Below are 20,359 nucleotides of genomic sequence, written 5' to 3' on the forward strand. Positions count from 1 at the left end.
GCCGACCGGTCACACCCGCCCTGTGCTCCTTGTCATGATCGGGAAATATCGAGAAAATCCGTCGACAATTCAGTGGGTAAATAATGGCCAATAAATAAGTATGAAAAACATCAGTCAGCATTTGACTTAATGATAGATTGTATTTGCTGACAATGTCATTGTATCGACCATAGAACTTACGAAATGATGACTTTAAACGAGACTGTTGATATTCTTGTTTCATCAACTTGTTTGTCATTAACTTACCTCGTTTTAGAAATTGTTCATACGTAGAACATGCTCTTGCGTATCGATTCAACTGGGACACATAAACCCCATATGCAAGTGATGAGGGTATATTGCTGCATAAGTAAGGGAAGTTGACAATTGAAAAGTTAAAGCCATCACGTTTATCATAAAGCTTTGTTGTTAGATTACCATTAACGTCTTTTTCTAGTAAAATATCCAACTATGAAGCAGATGTGTCAGACTTTGTGGTATCTTTTATTGCAAGCTCAGTGGGATATATCGAATAAATGTATCATGAAAAAATCTTAATAATTTCTGGGAACACTATACATTTACTTTAATATAACAAAAGGTACTGTAAACCAACTATTATTCGCGTCATCTTTTATTCGGAATTCGTCAGTTTGAAATCAATCCGCGACGATTAATTTTTGCGACTGAAGAAATATACACTACAAATACAAAGCGAAATAAATAGTTCGCGACGATTAATATTCGCGAGTAAAGTAGGTCGCGAAACTCGCGGATATTTCTTGCACGCAAAAAAAAGTTGGTTTATAGTATACAAAATGATTCAAAGATTAGAAAGATACATCAAAAGTCGTTATTAGGAAAATTCCGGGAAAATTTCTACGGTGGAATCTCACAGGGAGTTACAATATTAAATACTTGCCGCTTAAGACAAAGGAATAGTCACATTTCAAAGGAATGTCTCTGAAACGGGCCAGAGAATAAATCTTTAACAAATAATTCTCTTCCTAGTGGATGAGGGATGTATGTGTGTGTGTGTGTGTGTTTGTGTCTGGGTGTGTTGAGTTTGTAGACCAGGTGGATGGGGTGTCCCAGCTTCAGGTTATGAAAAGTTAAACCATCTAGTAATCAATATTGATCGCTTTAATAATTAAGTTTGTCGATTATTTGGGGTTTTTTCATTGAAGGAAGCAATGTGCACCAAGGGAAAACATGAAGTGTCAGTTTAATGGTTCAGTCAGGATATATATGACGGGAAAAGCAATCATCGTCTTTGAAAAAAAAACGAAGTTTTGAAATATGCATATCTTCTTGCATTCCAGTCCTTTGTTTTAATTGTTTTTTACTCGTTGTTTATATGATATACCTGGCATCAAATGTTTCAAAATTAAAATTTTACTTGACAATATATCGTGTGTTATATTGTTAAAGCGTCTAAAACAACACTTTCATTAATTAAAATGATGACAATGTATCATGAGGAAGTAAGATCGCCAATTAATTAACTGAGATAATGTTGATGTTACATTTAAGAATATATTGGACCGCCTCTGTAAAGGATAAATCTTAGCTGATGATATTAGTGCTGACATAACAGCGGGGTGACACGCAGTATAATGACCAAGCTTTCGTCAGTATCATATCGGTTCAAATTCATTATTGACTTTTCTACAAATGGTTATATTATTTTACTTCATTAAGAACTGTAACTCATAAAAACAAAAGAGCATATAGCAAGTTCATTAAAATCAGCAATGTCATTGTGTCTCCGTACCGCAAACTGGGAGGAATTCATATCAGTCTAGGACAGCATGATGAACTACAGCAACGAAACCGTCCTTACTAAAACTGATGAGGAATGGTACAGAGAAGTATTGGAATTCATTACACCGGACCCCGAACACTGGGTTTTGATTGGGATGTTTGTGGTCATTTTCCTATTAGGGTTAGGTGGTAATCTGTTAGTTTGCTTAGCAGTGTGGAAAAACCATAATCTCAGGACTTTGACAAACGTCCACTTGGTCAATCTGGCCGTGGCCGATTTTCTGGTAGTTGCTATTTGTCTTCCTCCAACTCTCCTTCATGACGCTATGGAATCTTGGTTTTTGGGGACATTAGGATGCAAGGTTGTTACCTATTTTCAGGTAAGGACATCTGTCTTTGTTGATCCTGTAATATTTTTAGAGAAGGACATATCTGTCCCTTCTGATTCTGTTACATTTTCAAATAAGTAAATCTGTCCCTTTTGACCCTGTAACATTTTTAGATAAGGACATATCTGTCCCTTCTGATTCTGAAACATTTTCAAGTATTCAAATCTGTCTCTTTTGACCTTGTAACATTTTAAGATAAGGATTTATTTCTGTCCCTTCTGATTCTGTAACATTTTCAAGTAAGTAAATCTGTCCTTTTTGACCTTGTTATAATTTTTAGATAAGGATATATCTGTCCCTTCTGATTCTGTAACATTTTCAAGTAAGCAAATCTGTCCCTTTTGACCCTGTAACATTTTTAGATAAGGACATATCTGTCCCTTCTGATTCTGTAACATTTTCAAGTAAGTAAATCTGTCCCTTTTGGCCCTTTAACATTTTTAGATAAGAACATATCTGTCTCTTTCGATTCTGTAACATTTTCAAGTAAGCAAATCTGTCCCTTTTGGCCCTGTAACATTTTTAGATAAGGACATATCTGTCTCTTTTGATTCTGTAACATTTTCTAGTAAGCAAATCTGTCCCTTTTGGCCCTGTAACATTTTTAGATAAGGACATATCTGTCTCTTTCGATTCTGTAACATTTTCAAGTAAGCAAATCTGTCCCTTTTGGCCCTGTAACATTTTTGGATAAGGACATATCTGTCCCTTCTGATTCTGTAACATTTTCAAGTAAGCAAATCTGTCCCTTTTGGCCCTTTTACATTTTTAGATAAGGACATATCTGTCTCTTTCGATTCTGTAACATTTTCAAGTAAGCAAATCTGTCCCTTTTGGCCCTGTAACATTTTTAGATAAGGACATATCTGTCTCTTTTGATTCTGTAACATTTTCAAGTAAGCAAATCTGTCCCTTTTGGCCCTGTAACATTTTTAGATAAGGATATATCTATCTCTTTCGATTCTGTAACATTTTCAAGTAAGCAAATCTGTCCCTTTTGGCCCTGTAACATTTTTAGATATGGACATATCTGTCTCTTTTGATTCCGTAACATTTTCAGGTATGGATATCAGTCTCTTTTGATCCAGTGGCAGTTTTGCAAAAGATTGATTGAAATTCATATTTTAATAAACCAAATAATTCGAAGAATGGTTAATAGTAATAAGGTTTAAACGCAATAGAAAAATGTGTTTCTAAGGATCGAAACATGTAACTTGGATAATTGATGTTTAATTGATATCGCAATGGGTTAACTTAAACCTGAATCGACTTTAACATTGTAATTCTTAGTCTTGTCAAAACGTTGAGCAAAGAAAAACTAAGATAAGAACTGCATAATGCAAAAGAATTAAATATTGTATGTTGAATTAATCAGGATTAAGCTAATCACAATAAACCAGATATAATTAATCCTATTTCTTATTGTGGATCAGATTAACATGCCCTTAATGTTCAGTGTAAAAAAATAAATCCACAATAAGCGTAGCCATTATGTGAGTAAAGTTAATTTTCCAAGAAAATATTTAAAAAAAAATAATATCAGACTAAGTGCCAGGAATGTGCATTTATTTTTCAAAAATTTAAAAAAAAAATGTTGTTCAAAGTTTTCGTTTAGGAGTAGAAATAATATTTTTCAAGCATCGTATAGATGATATCCCATTCCAATACACATCGAAGTTTAGTTGTAGTGAAAATAAACAAGACAATATACGCGCCCGTCCCGCGTATTCTCTAAGATCATTGATGGTCTTCAGTTATTTAAGTTTAATTGTCATTTGTTTTGAATTTCATGTCGAAATTTAGGAGTCTTATTTTATATTCAAGTGTATAATGTGTTTCATTTTTGAAATGAATTATAATTATACAGTATTTCTAATTGAATTTGGGAGAGACAAGACATTAGTTTAATTGGTTTTATGTTACAGAGATCAAATTCAGTTTGGATTAATAGGAAGAGAAATAATTGCAGTCTTGTAATTATAGTGCACAGATTTAAAGCTTTAGCTTTACTTCTGATATTAAAAATGTTATATAATGCAAAATGCAATGGCGATAACAAAAATGTATACGTGTCATAATAATAGTAATAACATTATAAGAATGCAATGAGAAATTCAGACTATTGTTTTCATGATTGTAAAATCTGAAATAATTTTTTAATCTGCATGTTAATTCTCTTTGAAGAATAATATTAAAATATAGACAGAGGTGTACATGATAAAATAAAACTTGAAATATAAACTTAAAAAAAAAAAATTACTGAAACGCAAAAGAAACGCAACATCTTATTTTAGGGGGAAATATTTATATATAGGATATAATTTTGCATCTAAAAAGTATATAAGGACATCTTCAACTTTGTCAATATCGGTAATTTAACGGTTGAATGATTTTCATATCATTACCAGGAGTTAAGTTTGAGTCCGCTTAACAGAAATAAAAAATTGCATATTTAACAAAACATTGGCAATAATATGGGGTTCTAAGGATTTGTGTCTGTTCATCATAAGTAATGCAGCGATGTTCCGAAAAATAAATTCTCCTTTCTTTTCCGTGAGCGATGCCAAGGCTTCCTAAAAATGACTTGAGTACGCATTTCCATTGCTCTATCTGGAAAAAAGGCGATGGAGAGTTGCAGATGCAAATATGCACCACATCCGCCTGAACATGCTCTTACGTATCATTAGCATGAATGACAGTCCTTGGACCAGAAGTCCAAGGGTTACTACACGTGTGCTTGGCTAGAGAAAATTCGACCTTATCATCTGAAAAAACAGGCATTTAAATATAGAAAATTTCTTTCGCTCAGATCTCAAGATTGATAAACCTATTGCAGCTGCAACTGTTGTACATGGCAGTCTTGCACGCTGTAATTAAATGGCTGGGGTGTGGGTGTTTTAGCATTCATGTGCTACTTTCTTAAATTAAAAGATTATCATTTAACATTTCTATCAAATCTATGATGTTTTTAAATCGAGTCTTGCCTTACTGTATTCATCTTTGAAAATCATTAGATAAAAAAAATCAAATATTTGTAGATTACCGCTTGTTGCGATTCAGTATAAAATAAAAATCAATGGCAAGTTTCTTTATATTGATTTTATTGTCACAGATAATGTACATGTTCGTTTATACATTGCATAAAAGCACCCTCGTCCTATTGCTTTAAACTCAAACATAAAACTAAGTACGTATGATCAGAATCTTGTATAAACTCTATATGCTTGAATGTTTGTACATAATTTACGAAAGAAAAAAAGAAAAAGGAAAACATAAAGCTATATTTCTCTGCAAGCTAGCACTCCTATTTCGAAGTCAAATACATTGGTTTTAGTGAAATCCAATTTATCTGATTATGGCGACAGTTGAGAATCCCTTGAGAATTGTTCACAGTCATATTTCTTCAAAATAAATTGTATAAAAACCAGAAACTAAGGAACGAATACAAAAATATGATGACTTCTATTACAGATTGAAATCATGCACTTAAATATGTGGGATTTTTCAGATATCAAAAATTTACCATTGCATCCTCTGAAGGAAATTAATTTACAATACTATGATTCTGAAATGACACAGTGGCGCAGAACGTAAGAAAATGTAGTAAAACTTAGAACCACTTGTTCCATTGAACTTTGCCGGATTACACAACGTTTCAGATGAGACAAAATTTTAAACAATTTAATATTATGGAAAAAAAAATTAAATTAAAGTTTTTCAGTGCTGTGGACAAAACTTCGGAATGCTCAACATCCAGATTAGACAAAAGTTACTGTATGATACTTACATGTATAAACCAGTCATGTTTAAAACAATGATTTCGGTCTAAATCAATTAATGAATATTTCTTTAAGAAGAAATTAGATTGGGGGACATTCTGATATAATATCGTTTATTGATTTCCAGTAAATTAACAGAGATCATATAATACCACTAGGCTCTCTGGGTTTACTATTTCAGAAAGTATCGGTGTTGGTGTCTGTTTTAACCCTTACCACAATTGGCTTAGAAAGATATCTTGGAATATGCCATCTAATGTCGGATTTCCTTCCTCGGATCAAGACAAGGGTTGCTCTTTTGATAATATGGATTGTAGCTCTAGTGACTGCTGTCCCAGATTTATACTACATGACGGTCATACCTGACGATGTCATTCCTGCAACGGTGAACTTACTGAAGAGCTGTCGCCCGAAGGATGGCAAGGCGGAAGTGACGCAGCAATTAATTATCTTTGTAGTATTCTTCATCATTCCGTTTGCAATCATGGGTTTTGCTTACACCAACATTTTTATCTGCCTTTGGCATAGTACGAAAAACTTACCTAACATTAGTAAGTGTATAAAGTATATTAATCAACTTCAGTTTAGATGAAAGGACTCATTTTATACTTAATTCAATAGAGTAAAACTTGTCTAATCCGGACACCAATGGTTCCATAAACATTTGCTGGATTAGACAATTAGGATGAGACATTTAAACAATTGCGAGTAAAGGTTTTCACCATAATAAAAAGACATCGGTATAAACAAAATCTGGATTAGACAAGTTTTACTGGTTATAGAAAACAAGGTTTATTTTAATCCACTACTGATCCATTTGTCTTTACTTATATTTCATTGATTTCCATTATATGTATAAAAAGCAACTTAATCATTCAATCATTTCAGACGCAGAACACGGAGCCAGTGTTGTCATTCGGAACCGGAAAACCACAGCCAAAATGTTGATTGTGGTGGTGGTGGCTTTCTTTGGTTGCAACCTCCCCGTTTACATACTGAACATTTTAAGGTGCAAAGGATGAAACTCCTTCATTCAGTTAATGAAAACGATTTCAAAAGGGGGCAACCTCCAAAGAAAACCTTACAAGCCAAAAAAAAAATAATTAAGAAATTAAAAAAAAACCCCTAAATTGTCCAAATCAGTACTCGACCTTACAGCAACAAAAATTGTGAAGGAAGGGGGTCAGAAAAAAAGTGGGGGGATGCCCCGCCCCCTGCTCCCGTTCTACGGGCCTGGAAAGGTCTGGAAAGGTGGCTAAATGGCAGAGCTCGGCATTTCAGTTATCTTTCAATAAACGTTCAGACCTGTTTCAGTTAACTAAATAGCCTAATTTCACCCTATTGTGAATATCAATGAACTAAATACAATATTACTCTTAGCAATGTGCCATTTTTATATTTTATGCCATTAAATATCAAGAAGTCAAAATGGACCAAAAGTAGCATAATTATCATGCACTGCAACGGACAAAGGAATTAAAATATTTAAGCTTTATTATTATTATGCAAACAACAAAATGCTTTCATCGTCGTTTTTATACGAGAGATGCAACATTTCAGAGAGACGCATCCCTCGTAAGCGGCATGTCTGCATTTTTTTCAGCAATGAATGCAACTGTTATTCCTCAAATAAATAAAGATCTCGTATAGATATAAATACACAAAAAAGACATTTTATCATTTATATCTGTCTATCAATCATTCATATAAAAAGGATGAAATAACGTGAGATATAGAATGACCGATCCGAGTGCCACATTTATGGAAGAGCTATGAAACTGTTGCTCTTTAACCCTTCCTTCATATTTTGAGTAAAAGTTGTCATTTAAACAAGCTAATCTAACTAGTTTAGAAGTTGCTTTAAATTAACATCAGTATGGTTTTTAAAGAAATAGAGGAGAAATATTCATTTGGGTTTACATTTTATACTGTATACAGGGTTATTTTCGCCCCTTGTTATTTTCGTCCTTTCACACTTGCAAACAATATTATACTGTCTTCTTTGAATTCGCCCCGTCTTAAAATCGCCCACTTGTGTGTAGGGCGAATAGTATACTGTCTTCTTTGAATTCGCCCCGTCTTAAAATCACCCACTTGTGTGTAGGGCGAAAGTGGTGAAAATAAAACACAGGCGAAAATTTTCCTGTATACAGTATTCAGTTCTTGTTTACAATGAATTTTTTCAAATTACTAGTTCGAGTGATTATTTTTTAGGTAAGTCCTCAAACTCAATGCACAATGTGGTCAAATCCAGGCATAAGATCTATTATTTACATGTAAACAAACTTGGATACTTTATAGATTAGGATACTTGCATATTGATATGACAAACTGCACAAATGAAACGCAAAAATCAAGTCTCGCAAAAGAAGCTTGGCAAAAGTATTTAAGGAAAATGAAGATAATTCATAGTTTATCAAAAAGCATTTTATTAGACAATGCAGATACAAAAATTTAAATTCAGCATATTTTGAAATATAAATATACAGACATATATTTATTTTAAAAGTCACTTATTTAAAAAAAGCAATTTCATCTCGCTGTTTCATGCTTTGAATTTCTGTAGTCCCAATTGCACAAAATTTCACTTGTGCAGCGTTCTGAACTTTTGGGAGAAGTAGAAAATTATTAAAAGATCGACTATAACATCTAGGAGACATACATCGAAACCTGAATAAAGGACTCATCATAAACAATTTGTAATGGTATTACATCAAGATTCTTATTATTCTTTACTTGTAGGTATTTTAAGGTTCTAAACTCCATGGAACATGCAGAAATTAAGTCCTTTTCGTTGACCTCCCATCTTCTCTTGTACCTAAGCTCAGCAGTCAATCCTGTTATTTATACCATCATGAGCGGTTAGTCATTTGAATGTTTTTTTTTCTGATGCTTTATAATCCTGTGTTGAAAAATTTTGTTGTCATTTTTTGTGGTGGCCTCAGCTTAAAAATTGATAAGTATTAATATATAAATACTCAGTAACTGAGATAGCAGTCTTTTATCAGAATTTGTTCTAAAAATTATTTTTAAAGCAATATGAGCAGTATTTTATTTTGCTGTTAAAATGTGCTGTTTTGATAAATATATATGTATGTAATTTAAACCTTTATGATCAATTAGACTAAAATCAAGTATTATATTTTTTCAGAAGAAAGGTTTTTGTACAATGGAATGTATAGTATAAGAAATCAATATTGTATAGGATGACAATAATGTAATTTTGCTTCAATCAAAGTCTCTAAATAGTTCTTCCATCGCAAATATGAACAACAGAAGTTTATAAATGTTCTTTTTTCTGTCATTGAAATTGTTAATTACAATTTTGCCACAAAAAAAAAATCCAACTTCAAAGCTGCAGCTCATATTGCTTTAAAAAACATAATACACTGTATTTTACTTTCAGTTTAGTTCGCAGTATTAATTATTGTCGATCAATTTAATTATTTTTCCAGGAAAATTTAGGTCGACGTTCCGTAAAATGATATGTATAGATGTCACCATTTGCAAATGTTTGAAAAAAGACAATACTAGATGTAAGTATTACATTGAAATCTGTAATAAAATTAACTGAATTCATTCAGAGAAAACTTCAGGGAAAACAGGTGTAATGTTGTGTTTAATAATTAAAAAAATGATAAAATATGTCCGTAAGGCCGTTGGTATAGTTAGGGTTGTTTAAATTATTCCTGTTAATTTCTGTATTGTTATTTTAGCCTATTCACAGACAACGGATAGGTAAGTTTATTTTTTCTCTGTAATGCTGATTGTTACTCAGGTTTTGTGCGTGGTGTTTTTATATGTAGATGTATCTTCTGTATTTTGTGAAGAATATCAAACACATAATCACATAAGCAGTATATTCAAGTATTTGAAAATCTTCTTTACTTTAGAACATCAAGGAGGCAAGCTTCATGTAGTTCATAAACTTACGTGTAGAAAAAAAAGTAACAAAGATCAATTTCATAAAAATAGTAATACGAATCGAGAACAGGGCAGAAACACGGATCTTTGCTGGTGGAATCAGGTGCTTAAGAGATGTAAGCATCCCCTGTCAACCTGTCACATTCGTCGTGAGTCCCCTGTATTGATCAGGTATACGGAGTTATCCATAGTCAAAATTGTATAAAAACCATGGCCTAACAATTGGTGGGAAATGTGTCAGTCAAAATACGACCCAACGATAAGTATTTACAAAAAAAAGTCATTATAACAAAAACAATGCCGACTTAAAACAAGTACATATAGTTGAAAACCCTGTAACATCAATGTATTTTTCAATAACCCTTCTTTGTTTAAAAAATACTCAGAACATGCTCTTGAGTATCAAATCAGTTTGGAGACATAAACACAATATACAGGTGATTATGGAATATTACTACATTAATAAGAAAAGTTGACGATTGCAAAGCTGATGTCCTCCCGTTTGTCACATAGTTTAGTTGTTAATTGGCCGTGAACGTCAATAGTAAAAAATACAAGTATGAAGCATCGAACAGGCTCAGCAATTGATGATTTAAATGTTAAGAAACTGCGTCATCTCGCCTTCTATATCCTTTTAGCAATTTCTACGATGCCAATAGTTGCAGCTCTTCTGTATTATTTTATCTGAAGATAGATATGGTTAATTAAAAAGAAATTACAAGAGTTCCGTATATTTTTGTATTCAAGAATAAAGATAAGGGCATGTTATTTCTTATGTGTGTATTTTGGTAAAGATCAAGGCTTAATTACTGTCATGACAAAGTCTTATGTGGGTCAACCGTAAAACAATTGATTTAAGGATGACTTTTACTCAGATGACAAAAAATTACACTGATAAGAATGAAAAACCACCTATTGTTCATTGTACATCTATGATTCTTGTGTTATTATTGACTTTCAAATAACTAGGTCAATGACCTACTTTTCATGCTAGTGGCCCCTTAGTATTTCTCGGAAAAAAGCTCAATTTTTCACACTACGACCAGTATTTCTTTATTTCACAAAATATTACAAGCAACAAAACTCTTTAGATGGCAAAATATAATTGGAACGGCATAGTTTTACTACATTTCAATAAACAATTAGAGTGTGAGCCATAAACTTTTTAACTATTTCAGTCCGAATTTCTCTTTCATTTTTTTTTATTTTTACCAATTTTTAATCTAATATTACAAAAAATATCTGAATGATAAGAACTCTAAATTATTAGTAACATTAGTTTACTTTTGTTACTTTATTCTGCTGGTATTAAAATTATGTGAGGTCAATGATCAAATTGTTATTTTGTTCATATTTTTGAAATTCTTCATTGCATGCCATTCAACTATTTGGAAAAAAAAAATACATGAGCTTTAATACACAACACTTGCAAAATGATGTTTAAAAACACAAAGAATATAGACTTTGTGAATGATATTGCAAGAAAAAAAGTTTTGTGACAAAAATGAAAAATTATGAATTTAGTCAGAATTTCCTCTGAACCACCGTATATTTACTTTTGTTCTTGCATATTTTCTTGAAATAATAAAATATTAAATTTTCAAATTTATATTGATTTATAACTTGTTTATTTTGTCCATTAGAACATTTTTTGATTTAACATATTGTACTTCATAGCTTTCCCTTTCTGTAATTTGAATCCCTGAGTAAATGTCATCCTTAAAGGAAGTATTAAACACTGTAACACTTGAAATCTAAATCTCGCAGAACGGCGAATTGATTGAGTGAAAGAGGACGATTTTGCAAACAATCACTAAATCCTCCAAATGTTTGTGACTTTTTTTCAAGATTAATTTCGACGATTGTGCGAACAGACAGTAAAAATCGATAAAAGAGGTAAATATCAAGTAAATTCATTCGTTACGCAATACCACATGAACAGTAATTCTTTTTATGTCAAAAATATTTTATCATTGTTATCGGCAACTAACTAAATCTTTTTTTTAATATATTTATCAGTATTTTTTCCTTAGTGTTAAATGAATTACATTGGTCCTTATTTAACTCACGCAACAGAAAATAACTTTCTAAACTGAAACAATTACATGTACGTCTTCGCTGTGTCCAAATGCTTTTAATTGTTTTTTTAGTGTACTTTCTTAATTAGAATAAATTTGATTAAAATTTGACCTCAAACATTGTTCGAAATATTCTGTATATATATGTAAGGAGGATTTTAGTGTTTGTTTAGTATATTTAAACTTTATATAATAACGTTACATTTGCAATTAATGGTTATTATATTAATACATATACATACAAACTGATAAAGCGCGTTAACACCATACTACACATACATGTACAAACATGAAAATCTGTATGTACACTGATTGAGCCGAGCCCCCGAGACTTTATTTTTGAATGTTTATTTATGCAATTATTTTTTTGATTTGTTTATTTACCATTCATTCAACAATAAAGCCGAAGTCGTAGATCTTTGCCGATTTACTTTGATGTAGTAAATAAAAAAAAATCTCAACTTCAAGAAAAATTGTTACTAATTTCGATTCAAATCGAGATACGTGTACTTCGATTCCAAAGCCGATTAGTTTATATTTGAGAGGGTAAAAATTATGTACTTGTAACTCGTTATATATCGAGATAGCTTACTCGTTATAATTAGATAGTATTAAACATAAATCATATGGCTTCGAGGATGACATACCAGATATTCGCCCCAAGGTGATAGGAAAGTTCTGGACTGTTATGTCACACGATGCCGAAGGCGTAAGAGCGTAATTCTTAACGCCATGAAAGCATTTTTGGATTATTTGTCTAAAGTTAAACAATTTTAGACGATTTTTTTAATTTTAAAAATGTTATATAACATATACAACATGGCTTTCGGATGACTATACCAGAATGTTTGCCCCTCGGTGACAGGAAAATCCTGGAGTGTTATGTCACACACTCTGCCTTCGGCATCGGGTGACATAACACTCCAGGACTTTCCTGTCACCTTGGGGCAAACATTCTGGTATGTCACCCTCGAAGCCATGTGAAAAATTTTAAAAACTTTAGAAAATTCGACAAACCTAATCATGTTACCTTCCATTTCAAATGAAATAGAAGAATTATTATAATTTTGTACTAATTCCCTAAAAAAAAAATATTATACTTAATTATAGTTTACTATAGTTAACTATAGTAAATACTTTGATTTACTTTGAAACTTTACTTTTGAACTTTTTTGAGATTTCAAAGCTTAAAATCTCTTTAATTAAATACCAGTGATGTAAAGTTTGGAAATAATATGTGAATATACAAGTATTATTTCTATTTAAGATCAAACCTGTGCATATACGAGTATGAATTGGAGAACATAAAATATAACAATCTGAAATCTATTATATAATAAAAATACTCTGATTTCCTTTAGTAAAAACGTTGATATCCTATTATAGTAAAACGTTGATAGATACTATGAAAAACTAATATAATAGTCAACTAGAATAAATTATAGTTTTTAATTAGGGTTAAAAGTATCTCGAAGGCATGTTAAACAAAACCAAAGTCAGAGTTTTTTTTAATCAAGAAACGAATGTCATTCGTCAAGATTAACCTGATTCTTTCTTCTTTTCACAAAAATGTGCCTCTTATCGAGCAAATACATTGTCCTTTTCTGACTTTGTAAATACATGGTATCGTTAGGTCGTATTTTGACTACGAATTACTTCGTTTATCTGATCAGTACAGAGGACTCACGGCGGATGTGACCCGTCAACAGGGGATGCTTACTCCTCCTAAGCACCTGATCCAACTTCTTGTGTTTCTAGGGCACTCTCAACTGGACTGGACAGATAAATCACTGTTCGTTATCTTCACCTTTTACATCAGTTAGACTAATCAATCTTCAAACTTCGGATATCTCGACAAAAGTCATTATTTTTTATATTGAGTTAACTGTATTGTATAATTCATTGTTTTGTCAATAGCTTTCATACCTGTAAAATCCAGGGCTATACACATTATAATGAGATTACATGGTATCAATGGCTTACGTTAATATTCAATTTAGATATATAACGACTGGGTGGGAGACATTTAAAAAATAAAAAGTTTTAAAAAAGATAACTCAGTGTTTATATAAGGAGAGCCAGATCGACATAATTTCAGATAAGGAAATCTGCCCTTGTATTATTAGAATTAACCATGTAAGATATATTCAGATATGTAGTTCATCATAAGATCCCTTAAAGGCAATAAGCATGGTTAACATTAGATAAAATATCTTTTTTGAAAATAATTTTGTTCCTGTTAGTATAAAGAATAAACCGTTACTTGCTTGGTGTTAAAGAGCATGATAAACAGATAGGAGATTCGTGATGAATCTTGTATAAGCTAGCCGCTTCTCTATGCGAACTCTCACGTTCTTCCAGGTTGTTTATCACCTCATTAACAACAAAAATAGACATTCCTTCTATAAATATTTTATATAAATCAGAACGTCTTTAAATCAATTAAAGATATGGGTTAATTGATTAAAGAAGGGTTTGAATAAATAAGTCTTTTTATATACATAATGGATAGAACTTAGTTCAAATGAATTTTATCTATTTTTAACTGAATGACTTTTTTTCAAATTATGACAGAAAGTTAAATTAAACTGTACTTATATTTCAATTATTTGTAGAAAGGTCTATATGATTGAAAAAACAAACGGATTTTAAAATAATAGTTTCATGTACCCCTATGCTGTGTTGCTTGACGTTTGTCTAAATCGATTAAATCTAGGAACAATTCAGTTTCATGATAATGAAAGTAATAAATATCCTCTCAGAGGAGAAGAACATATTGAACAATGACAATCTAATTGAAAACAGAATTGAACTAAAGGAATTATGATTGTTTTTATCCTTTACCAGAGGTGAAATATAAAATCAGTATTGTTTTTATCCTTTACCAAGGGTGAAATATAAAATCAGTATTGTTTTTATCCGTTACCAGGGGTGAAATATAAAATCAGTATATTCATATAGTCTGCCATGATATCCAAAAGTATGCAAATGGCTATAGGTAAAGTCAAGTATATTCATAGTCTGGTATGAAATCCTAAAGGTAAAGTCAAGTATCTTCACATAGTCTGGTATGAAATCCAAAAAGGTAATATCAAGTATATTCATAGTTATAAAATACAAAAGGTAAAATATGAAATCAAGCATCTTCATTGTCTGGTGTGAAATTCAAAAACGTAAAATCGGTCTTCTCAAAGTTTGTTATAACAGTTAGTTATCTCGTTTATACGAGAAAGTTTTCTCGGTATAACGAGACAATTTTATAACAATATAGGAATAAAAATGAAATGGCAGTAGTTTTAATTGATTTTGAATCAATATTTATCGGCCGAATTTAACTTGAATAATTCACAATTGATAAATGGCTGAAAACTTAATTTGGGTCAAATGTTCTGGCGCTTGGCAGAGTTCTATTGATCTTGTAAGGAAATTTGTAATCTACTGAAAGAAGTTATTTCCCTTTGCTATTCTTCTATGATAATATAATTTAAAATCACTGTAAAAATGTTATTGAAAGGTCAATTAAATAAGAGAATTACAAAAGAAATTTTATGGTATAACAAATACTTTCATATTTTTTAATGGTCAGGTAGACTTGTGAATAATAGATAAATAAAAGTGAAAAATTGTCTTGTTTTTAAACATTAAATGTTCTTCAAAGACCAAAAGAGGTCATTCTGTGAGGGAATATGATGGGTTTACTGCAAGAGCTCAAGCATTATTGATTTGTATAGTCTGCATGATGATAGTGATAAATGGGAGTGCATTAGTACTGGCAAGTATTTGACGAGTACTAGACGACTTTGTTGATTCCTGATCATCTTCTTTCTCTTGCTTTCGGGTAACATATTTTAACATATTTCTCGATTTAATTTTTTTAAATTTTTATTTATACTTCTTTGGATCATTTGCAGTGTTATACTCAGGTGACCCTTAAGGCCCTTGGACCTTTTGTTTTTTTCTGAGATTTGGTTTTTTTATTCGAATTAAAGCACGTTGTGATTTGAATATTGATGGTAAATTAAAGAAAATGTTTTTGGTAGTTACTGCATAATGAACGATTGTTCAATTTAGTCAGACCAATAATACCTGTTTTCAAATCAGTTATCAGCAAGAGCATGCTCTACGTATGAACAATTTCTTAAACGAGGTAAGTTATTGACAAACAAGTTGATGAAACTAATAACAGCAATCTCGTTTACAGTCGTCATTTCGTAAGTTCTATGGTCGATACAATGACCTTGTCAGCAAATACAAATTATCATTAAGTCAAATGCTGACTGACGTTTTCATACTAACTGTTAGGACATTATTTACACACTGAATTGTCGACGGATTTTTTCCGTTATTACCCGATCAGGACAAGGAGCACACGGCGGGTGTGACCGGTCGGCAGGGGATGCTCACTCCTCCATGGCACCTGATCCCACCTGTTTTGGAGGTCCGTGTTTGCTCTGCTCCAAAATTTGTATTGTTAAATGGACTTTCTTTTGAGCTTGAATACTGTTTGTTATCTCCATACATTTCATTATATATATCCTTCTTTCATGAAAATTGTACATGTACCTATCCTTATTCAGTTAAGTCTATTTACTAATAATTTGCATCTATATTCACAAGACTTTTTTATTTAAAAAGGACAAATGAGTTTAAATTTTTATTTTTTTTAAAATTGTTTTAAAATATTACTTTTTTTATAGACAGTTGAAAATATTTAACTTATAAGGATGATAGCTGGCCTGATAGCAAATGATAATTATCGCAAAAGCGGAATTGTATGCAAACTGTCACTTGGTCCGCCTAGTACATCGTTTAAAATCCTCATAACACAAAACAAAAATTAAAAAACAAACGAAAACAAAAAATATCTTCCTTAAATACATTTACAAGGAGTAATCTCTAAATGAACTGGTCATTATGGTAATTTTCATTAAATGTTTTTGGAAATAAATGCTATAGTCTGGCTTAGAACAAAACAATTATCACCATCAGCCCAGTCGAACTGATATCAGTGTAATTTCTGTTGGTCCACTGAGAAATCAGTCTGTCCGGAGAAAGATTACAACAAATTGTTTAATCCCAAATTCCATTAGCAACAAAATAAGTGAAAAAGGTGAATAACGAGCAGTGATCAATAAAAAAAAAATACAAACGATACAAATCTGAGAACAGGACAAAAACACAGACTCCTAGATCCTGGAGATTCAAAGGGTGGGATCAGGTGCCTAGGAGGAGTAAGCATATTCTGTCGACCGGTCACATCCGCCGTGAGTCCTATGTATTGATCAGGTAGACGGAATTTCAAATTGAACCTGGAAATATCCAAAACATCTTTTTCTGCACCTTTATGATTTTAATTGAATACTTTCACTCTGATTTTTATACTGAAATACATTTTATATACTGAGTAAATGATAGTTCTAGTCTCCATAGAGATGTTTACAAATCAGTTTGGCAAATTGAAGCAGTGCTTTTAACCCCCACTTTATAATCATCTGTAGAAATGATGATTTATAAAGTAAAAAGGCAAGGGAAATAACGTATCTCAGTAGAGTTTAAATTCATTATAAGATCAATTTATCCTTACCTAGCAACAGAGCACTTGACCAGAGCAATTTAAAAAATCTGGTAAGAACATCCTTGCTTATAACATTTTTTTTACTCCGTTTGCCTCCTAGATGCCCAGTAGCGGAGAAGGATTTTCAAAGAATTCATGCATTTTCACCATATAATCAACAGCCCCACTATAACACCAGAATTCCTGGGGCCAGGAATTTCACAATTTTAGAAAGGACATCCTTGCTTATCAGAACCAAGCACTTTCTTTGTCTGCTAAATATACAAGGGGAGAGAAGAAAAATTTTACAGAATTTATATATTTTTACTTCATGATCAATAGACCACGCCCTTACAGCAGAGCCCCTGTGCCTGTCGCAATGTTTTAGAATTTTGAAAAAGGCATCCTAGATTATCATTACCGTGCTTAATGCTTAATAATGCTTAATACCAAGAAGCAGAGAAGAAAATTTTCAAAGATATAATGCATTTTAACTATTTAATCAATAAAGCGTCGCCTTAATACCCAAATTCCTGGACCTGGGGCCATGAAATTCCCAAATTTGAAAGAGAGGTACCCTTGGTCATTATAACCATACACTTAGTATGTTTGCTAAATACCCAGGAACAGAAAAGATGTTTTAAAGATAAAATGCATTTTCACAATAAAATCAATACAGCACTAACACCAGAACCCCTGACCCTGGGACCATTGATTTTACGTAGAGGACTCAATGCTTATTACAATCATGCTAACAGCTTGACTGCTTGACGTCAAATTTCAAGAATTTTTTTCTGAATATTGCATTGATTTTGCGTTTTTGGTCCCATTCCTCAGGCCCCGGGACGGGGAGGAGGGATAGGAACGGATACACTTTCCACGAAATTCACAATTTTTGTTTCCCTTTACCTATGAATGCTATATATGCAAATATTGGTTGGAATTAGTCCAGTCGTTCCAGAGAAAAAACTGAAAATATTCAAAAGTTTACCATCGACGAAAGATAGCAACAGGTCACCTGAGTGACTTGGGTGACCTAATAAATAAAATCAGTAAGATACTATTGACCTTTAAAATCACTTAATATAATTATCCTTTTATAATATCTCATCCTAATAGATGATTTATTGTCGGTGTATATGACAAAGATCCATTGGTAGTCACCATTTAATGAACAACCCTTAAGAATGTCACATCAAAAGCATCATCTCACATGAAAATTCGCATTTATCATTAATTAATGATATGGAGGGCTAAAAAAGTCAGCAAAATGTAATTTATTACTAACTTGCCATTATCCAATTACAGTACCACCACGAAGAGTCCCCCAGAGGAACTATGTCTGATGACCACTGACACCATCAAGTTTCCGCAAGACATGTGAAAAGGAGAACCTCATCAGAGCGTGATGGCTGAACTTGGAGTTGAAAGACACGACTGGTACAACATTCATATGAAAATAATATTTCTTTTTTAATTTGTTGATATAATAGATATAAGATTTGTGTATAACAAGCTCTTTAAAGGAGTTTAATTCAGAATTCCTCACGATTATTTTTCTGAATTTTATCCCATAGAAAAAAAAAACGTGAAAAGGTGCCTTAACCAGTAACTGTATTGTTTAAATTACATTCATTAGATATGGATTTTCTAGTATCGATCATAATTTACATATTGTAGGGATCTGCAGTATACATTTACAGAATATAGAATTTCTCATATATCTCATATATTGTACAGATGATTGTAAAGACATTGAAGCATGTTGTAAAACGAATTGATGTCCACCAATTGACAGTTAGACAGATCAATGTTATCACCTACATGTACATTTAAAGATACATGTATATGATGCTATGTGCAATCACTAAATGTATATTTCGTGATTAATTTCTCTCAGAGCATTAATAATTCCTTATAATTTTAATATATATCAGCTAATTGAACTCAAAAAGAAATTTACTATCAGATATTGCAAGGTCTATTTATTGATTGATTAAATGTTGCTTTATGTGTACATGTAATCTACACCATTGCAGTGAGACGAAACATTCATTGACCAAGATTTTGTTTCTAAAGCATAAAATCGTGTCATGTGAATTCTTTTCTCTGAAAAACTATTTCAAACATTCATATGTATCCAAACTTTAATGGGGAGGAGACGAGTAAATAATAATTAATAATACCAAATAGAGTGGGTCTTTGAATTTATGAAATGCTTGGAAGGTACTTAAATAGCATTTTTAATTATATATGGTCCTCTGTGGTAATAGTAGCAATATTTAGTGTATATGCATGTATACAGCTGTAAATGATTAATGTAAGAAGTTCTGTGCTGCAAAAAGGAAAACAGTTTTTAGCCGGGCTCATTGCTCGTAGAGCAATAGCCGGCTTATGTTACGGTGTTCAACCGGAAATGCTGCTTCCTCACCGCCAAATCAATTTTACGAGCAAGAAAATAATCCGCATGCTCAACCACCTTTGAGGCAACACTAAATTAAAAAAAAAAGTTAGGTAAACTAACTAAAGACATTCTTTAGACAACAACAACAACAACAACAAAAACATTAATGGTAATATACTTTCTCCCCTCTTCTTCGATTTATTATTTGTTAAAAAATGGTACGAAAGGTTTTCATCAGGTCTCCTTGTCTGCGTCACATTCTATAAATAAAGGTTGTGTTAAGCTTGCACTAATGCGGGGATCTTGGGACTTGTACACCCCCCGCTGAGGACTTATCTGTGACCTTGTTGCAACACTTTTATCTTACTACATTTCATTTAAGTTTTTAAACACTTTTTATTTTAAAAATATGCCATAGAAATATATTTTTGTGTTACATATTCTTCCAGTGTCTGAACTTGTTATTCATCTGTTATTACGATGTACAT

General features: G+C 31.9%; 1 protein-coding gene across 1 annotated transcript; it reads left to right on the top strand.

Moving 5' to 3' along the window:
• The first annotated feature begins 1,790 nt into the window (after positions 1–1,790).
• LOC133203799 (orexin receptor type 2-like) lies at positions 1,791–18,899 on the top strand. Its single transcript, XM_061339587.1, has 7 exons — positions 1,791–2,123; positions 6,093–6,462; positions 6,800–6,920; positions 8,654–8,772; positions 9,367–9,447; positions 9,628–9,649; positions 18,776–18,899. The coding sequence occupies exons 1-7, from the start codon at positions 1,791–1,793 to the stop codon at positions 18,849–18,851; spliced, it is 1,122 nt and encodes a 373-aa protein (XP_061195571.1). The 3' UTR covers positions 18,852–18,899.
• Positions 18,900–20,359: the final 1,460 nt, after the last annotated feature.

Source organism: Saccostrea echinata, unplaced genomic scaffold (assembly GCF_033153115.1).
Source record: "Saccostrea echinata isolate AGI-Se365-2 ecotype Australia unplaced genomic scaffold, CSIRO_AGI_Sech_v1 ptg000002l, whole genome shotgun sequence".
Taxonomy (NCBI): domain Eukaryota; kingdom Metazoa; phylum Mollusca; class Bivalvia; order Ostreida; family Ostreidae; genus Saccostrea; species Saccostrea echinata.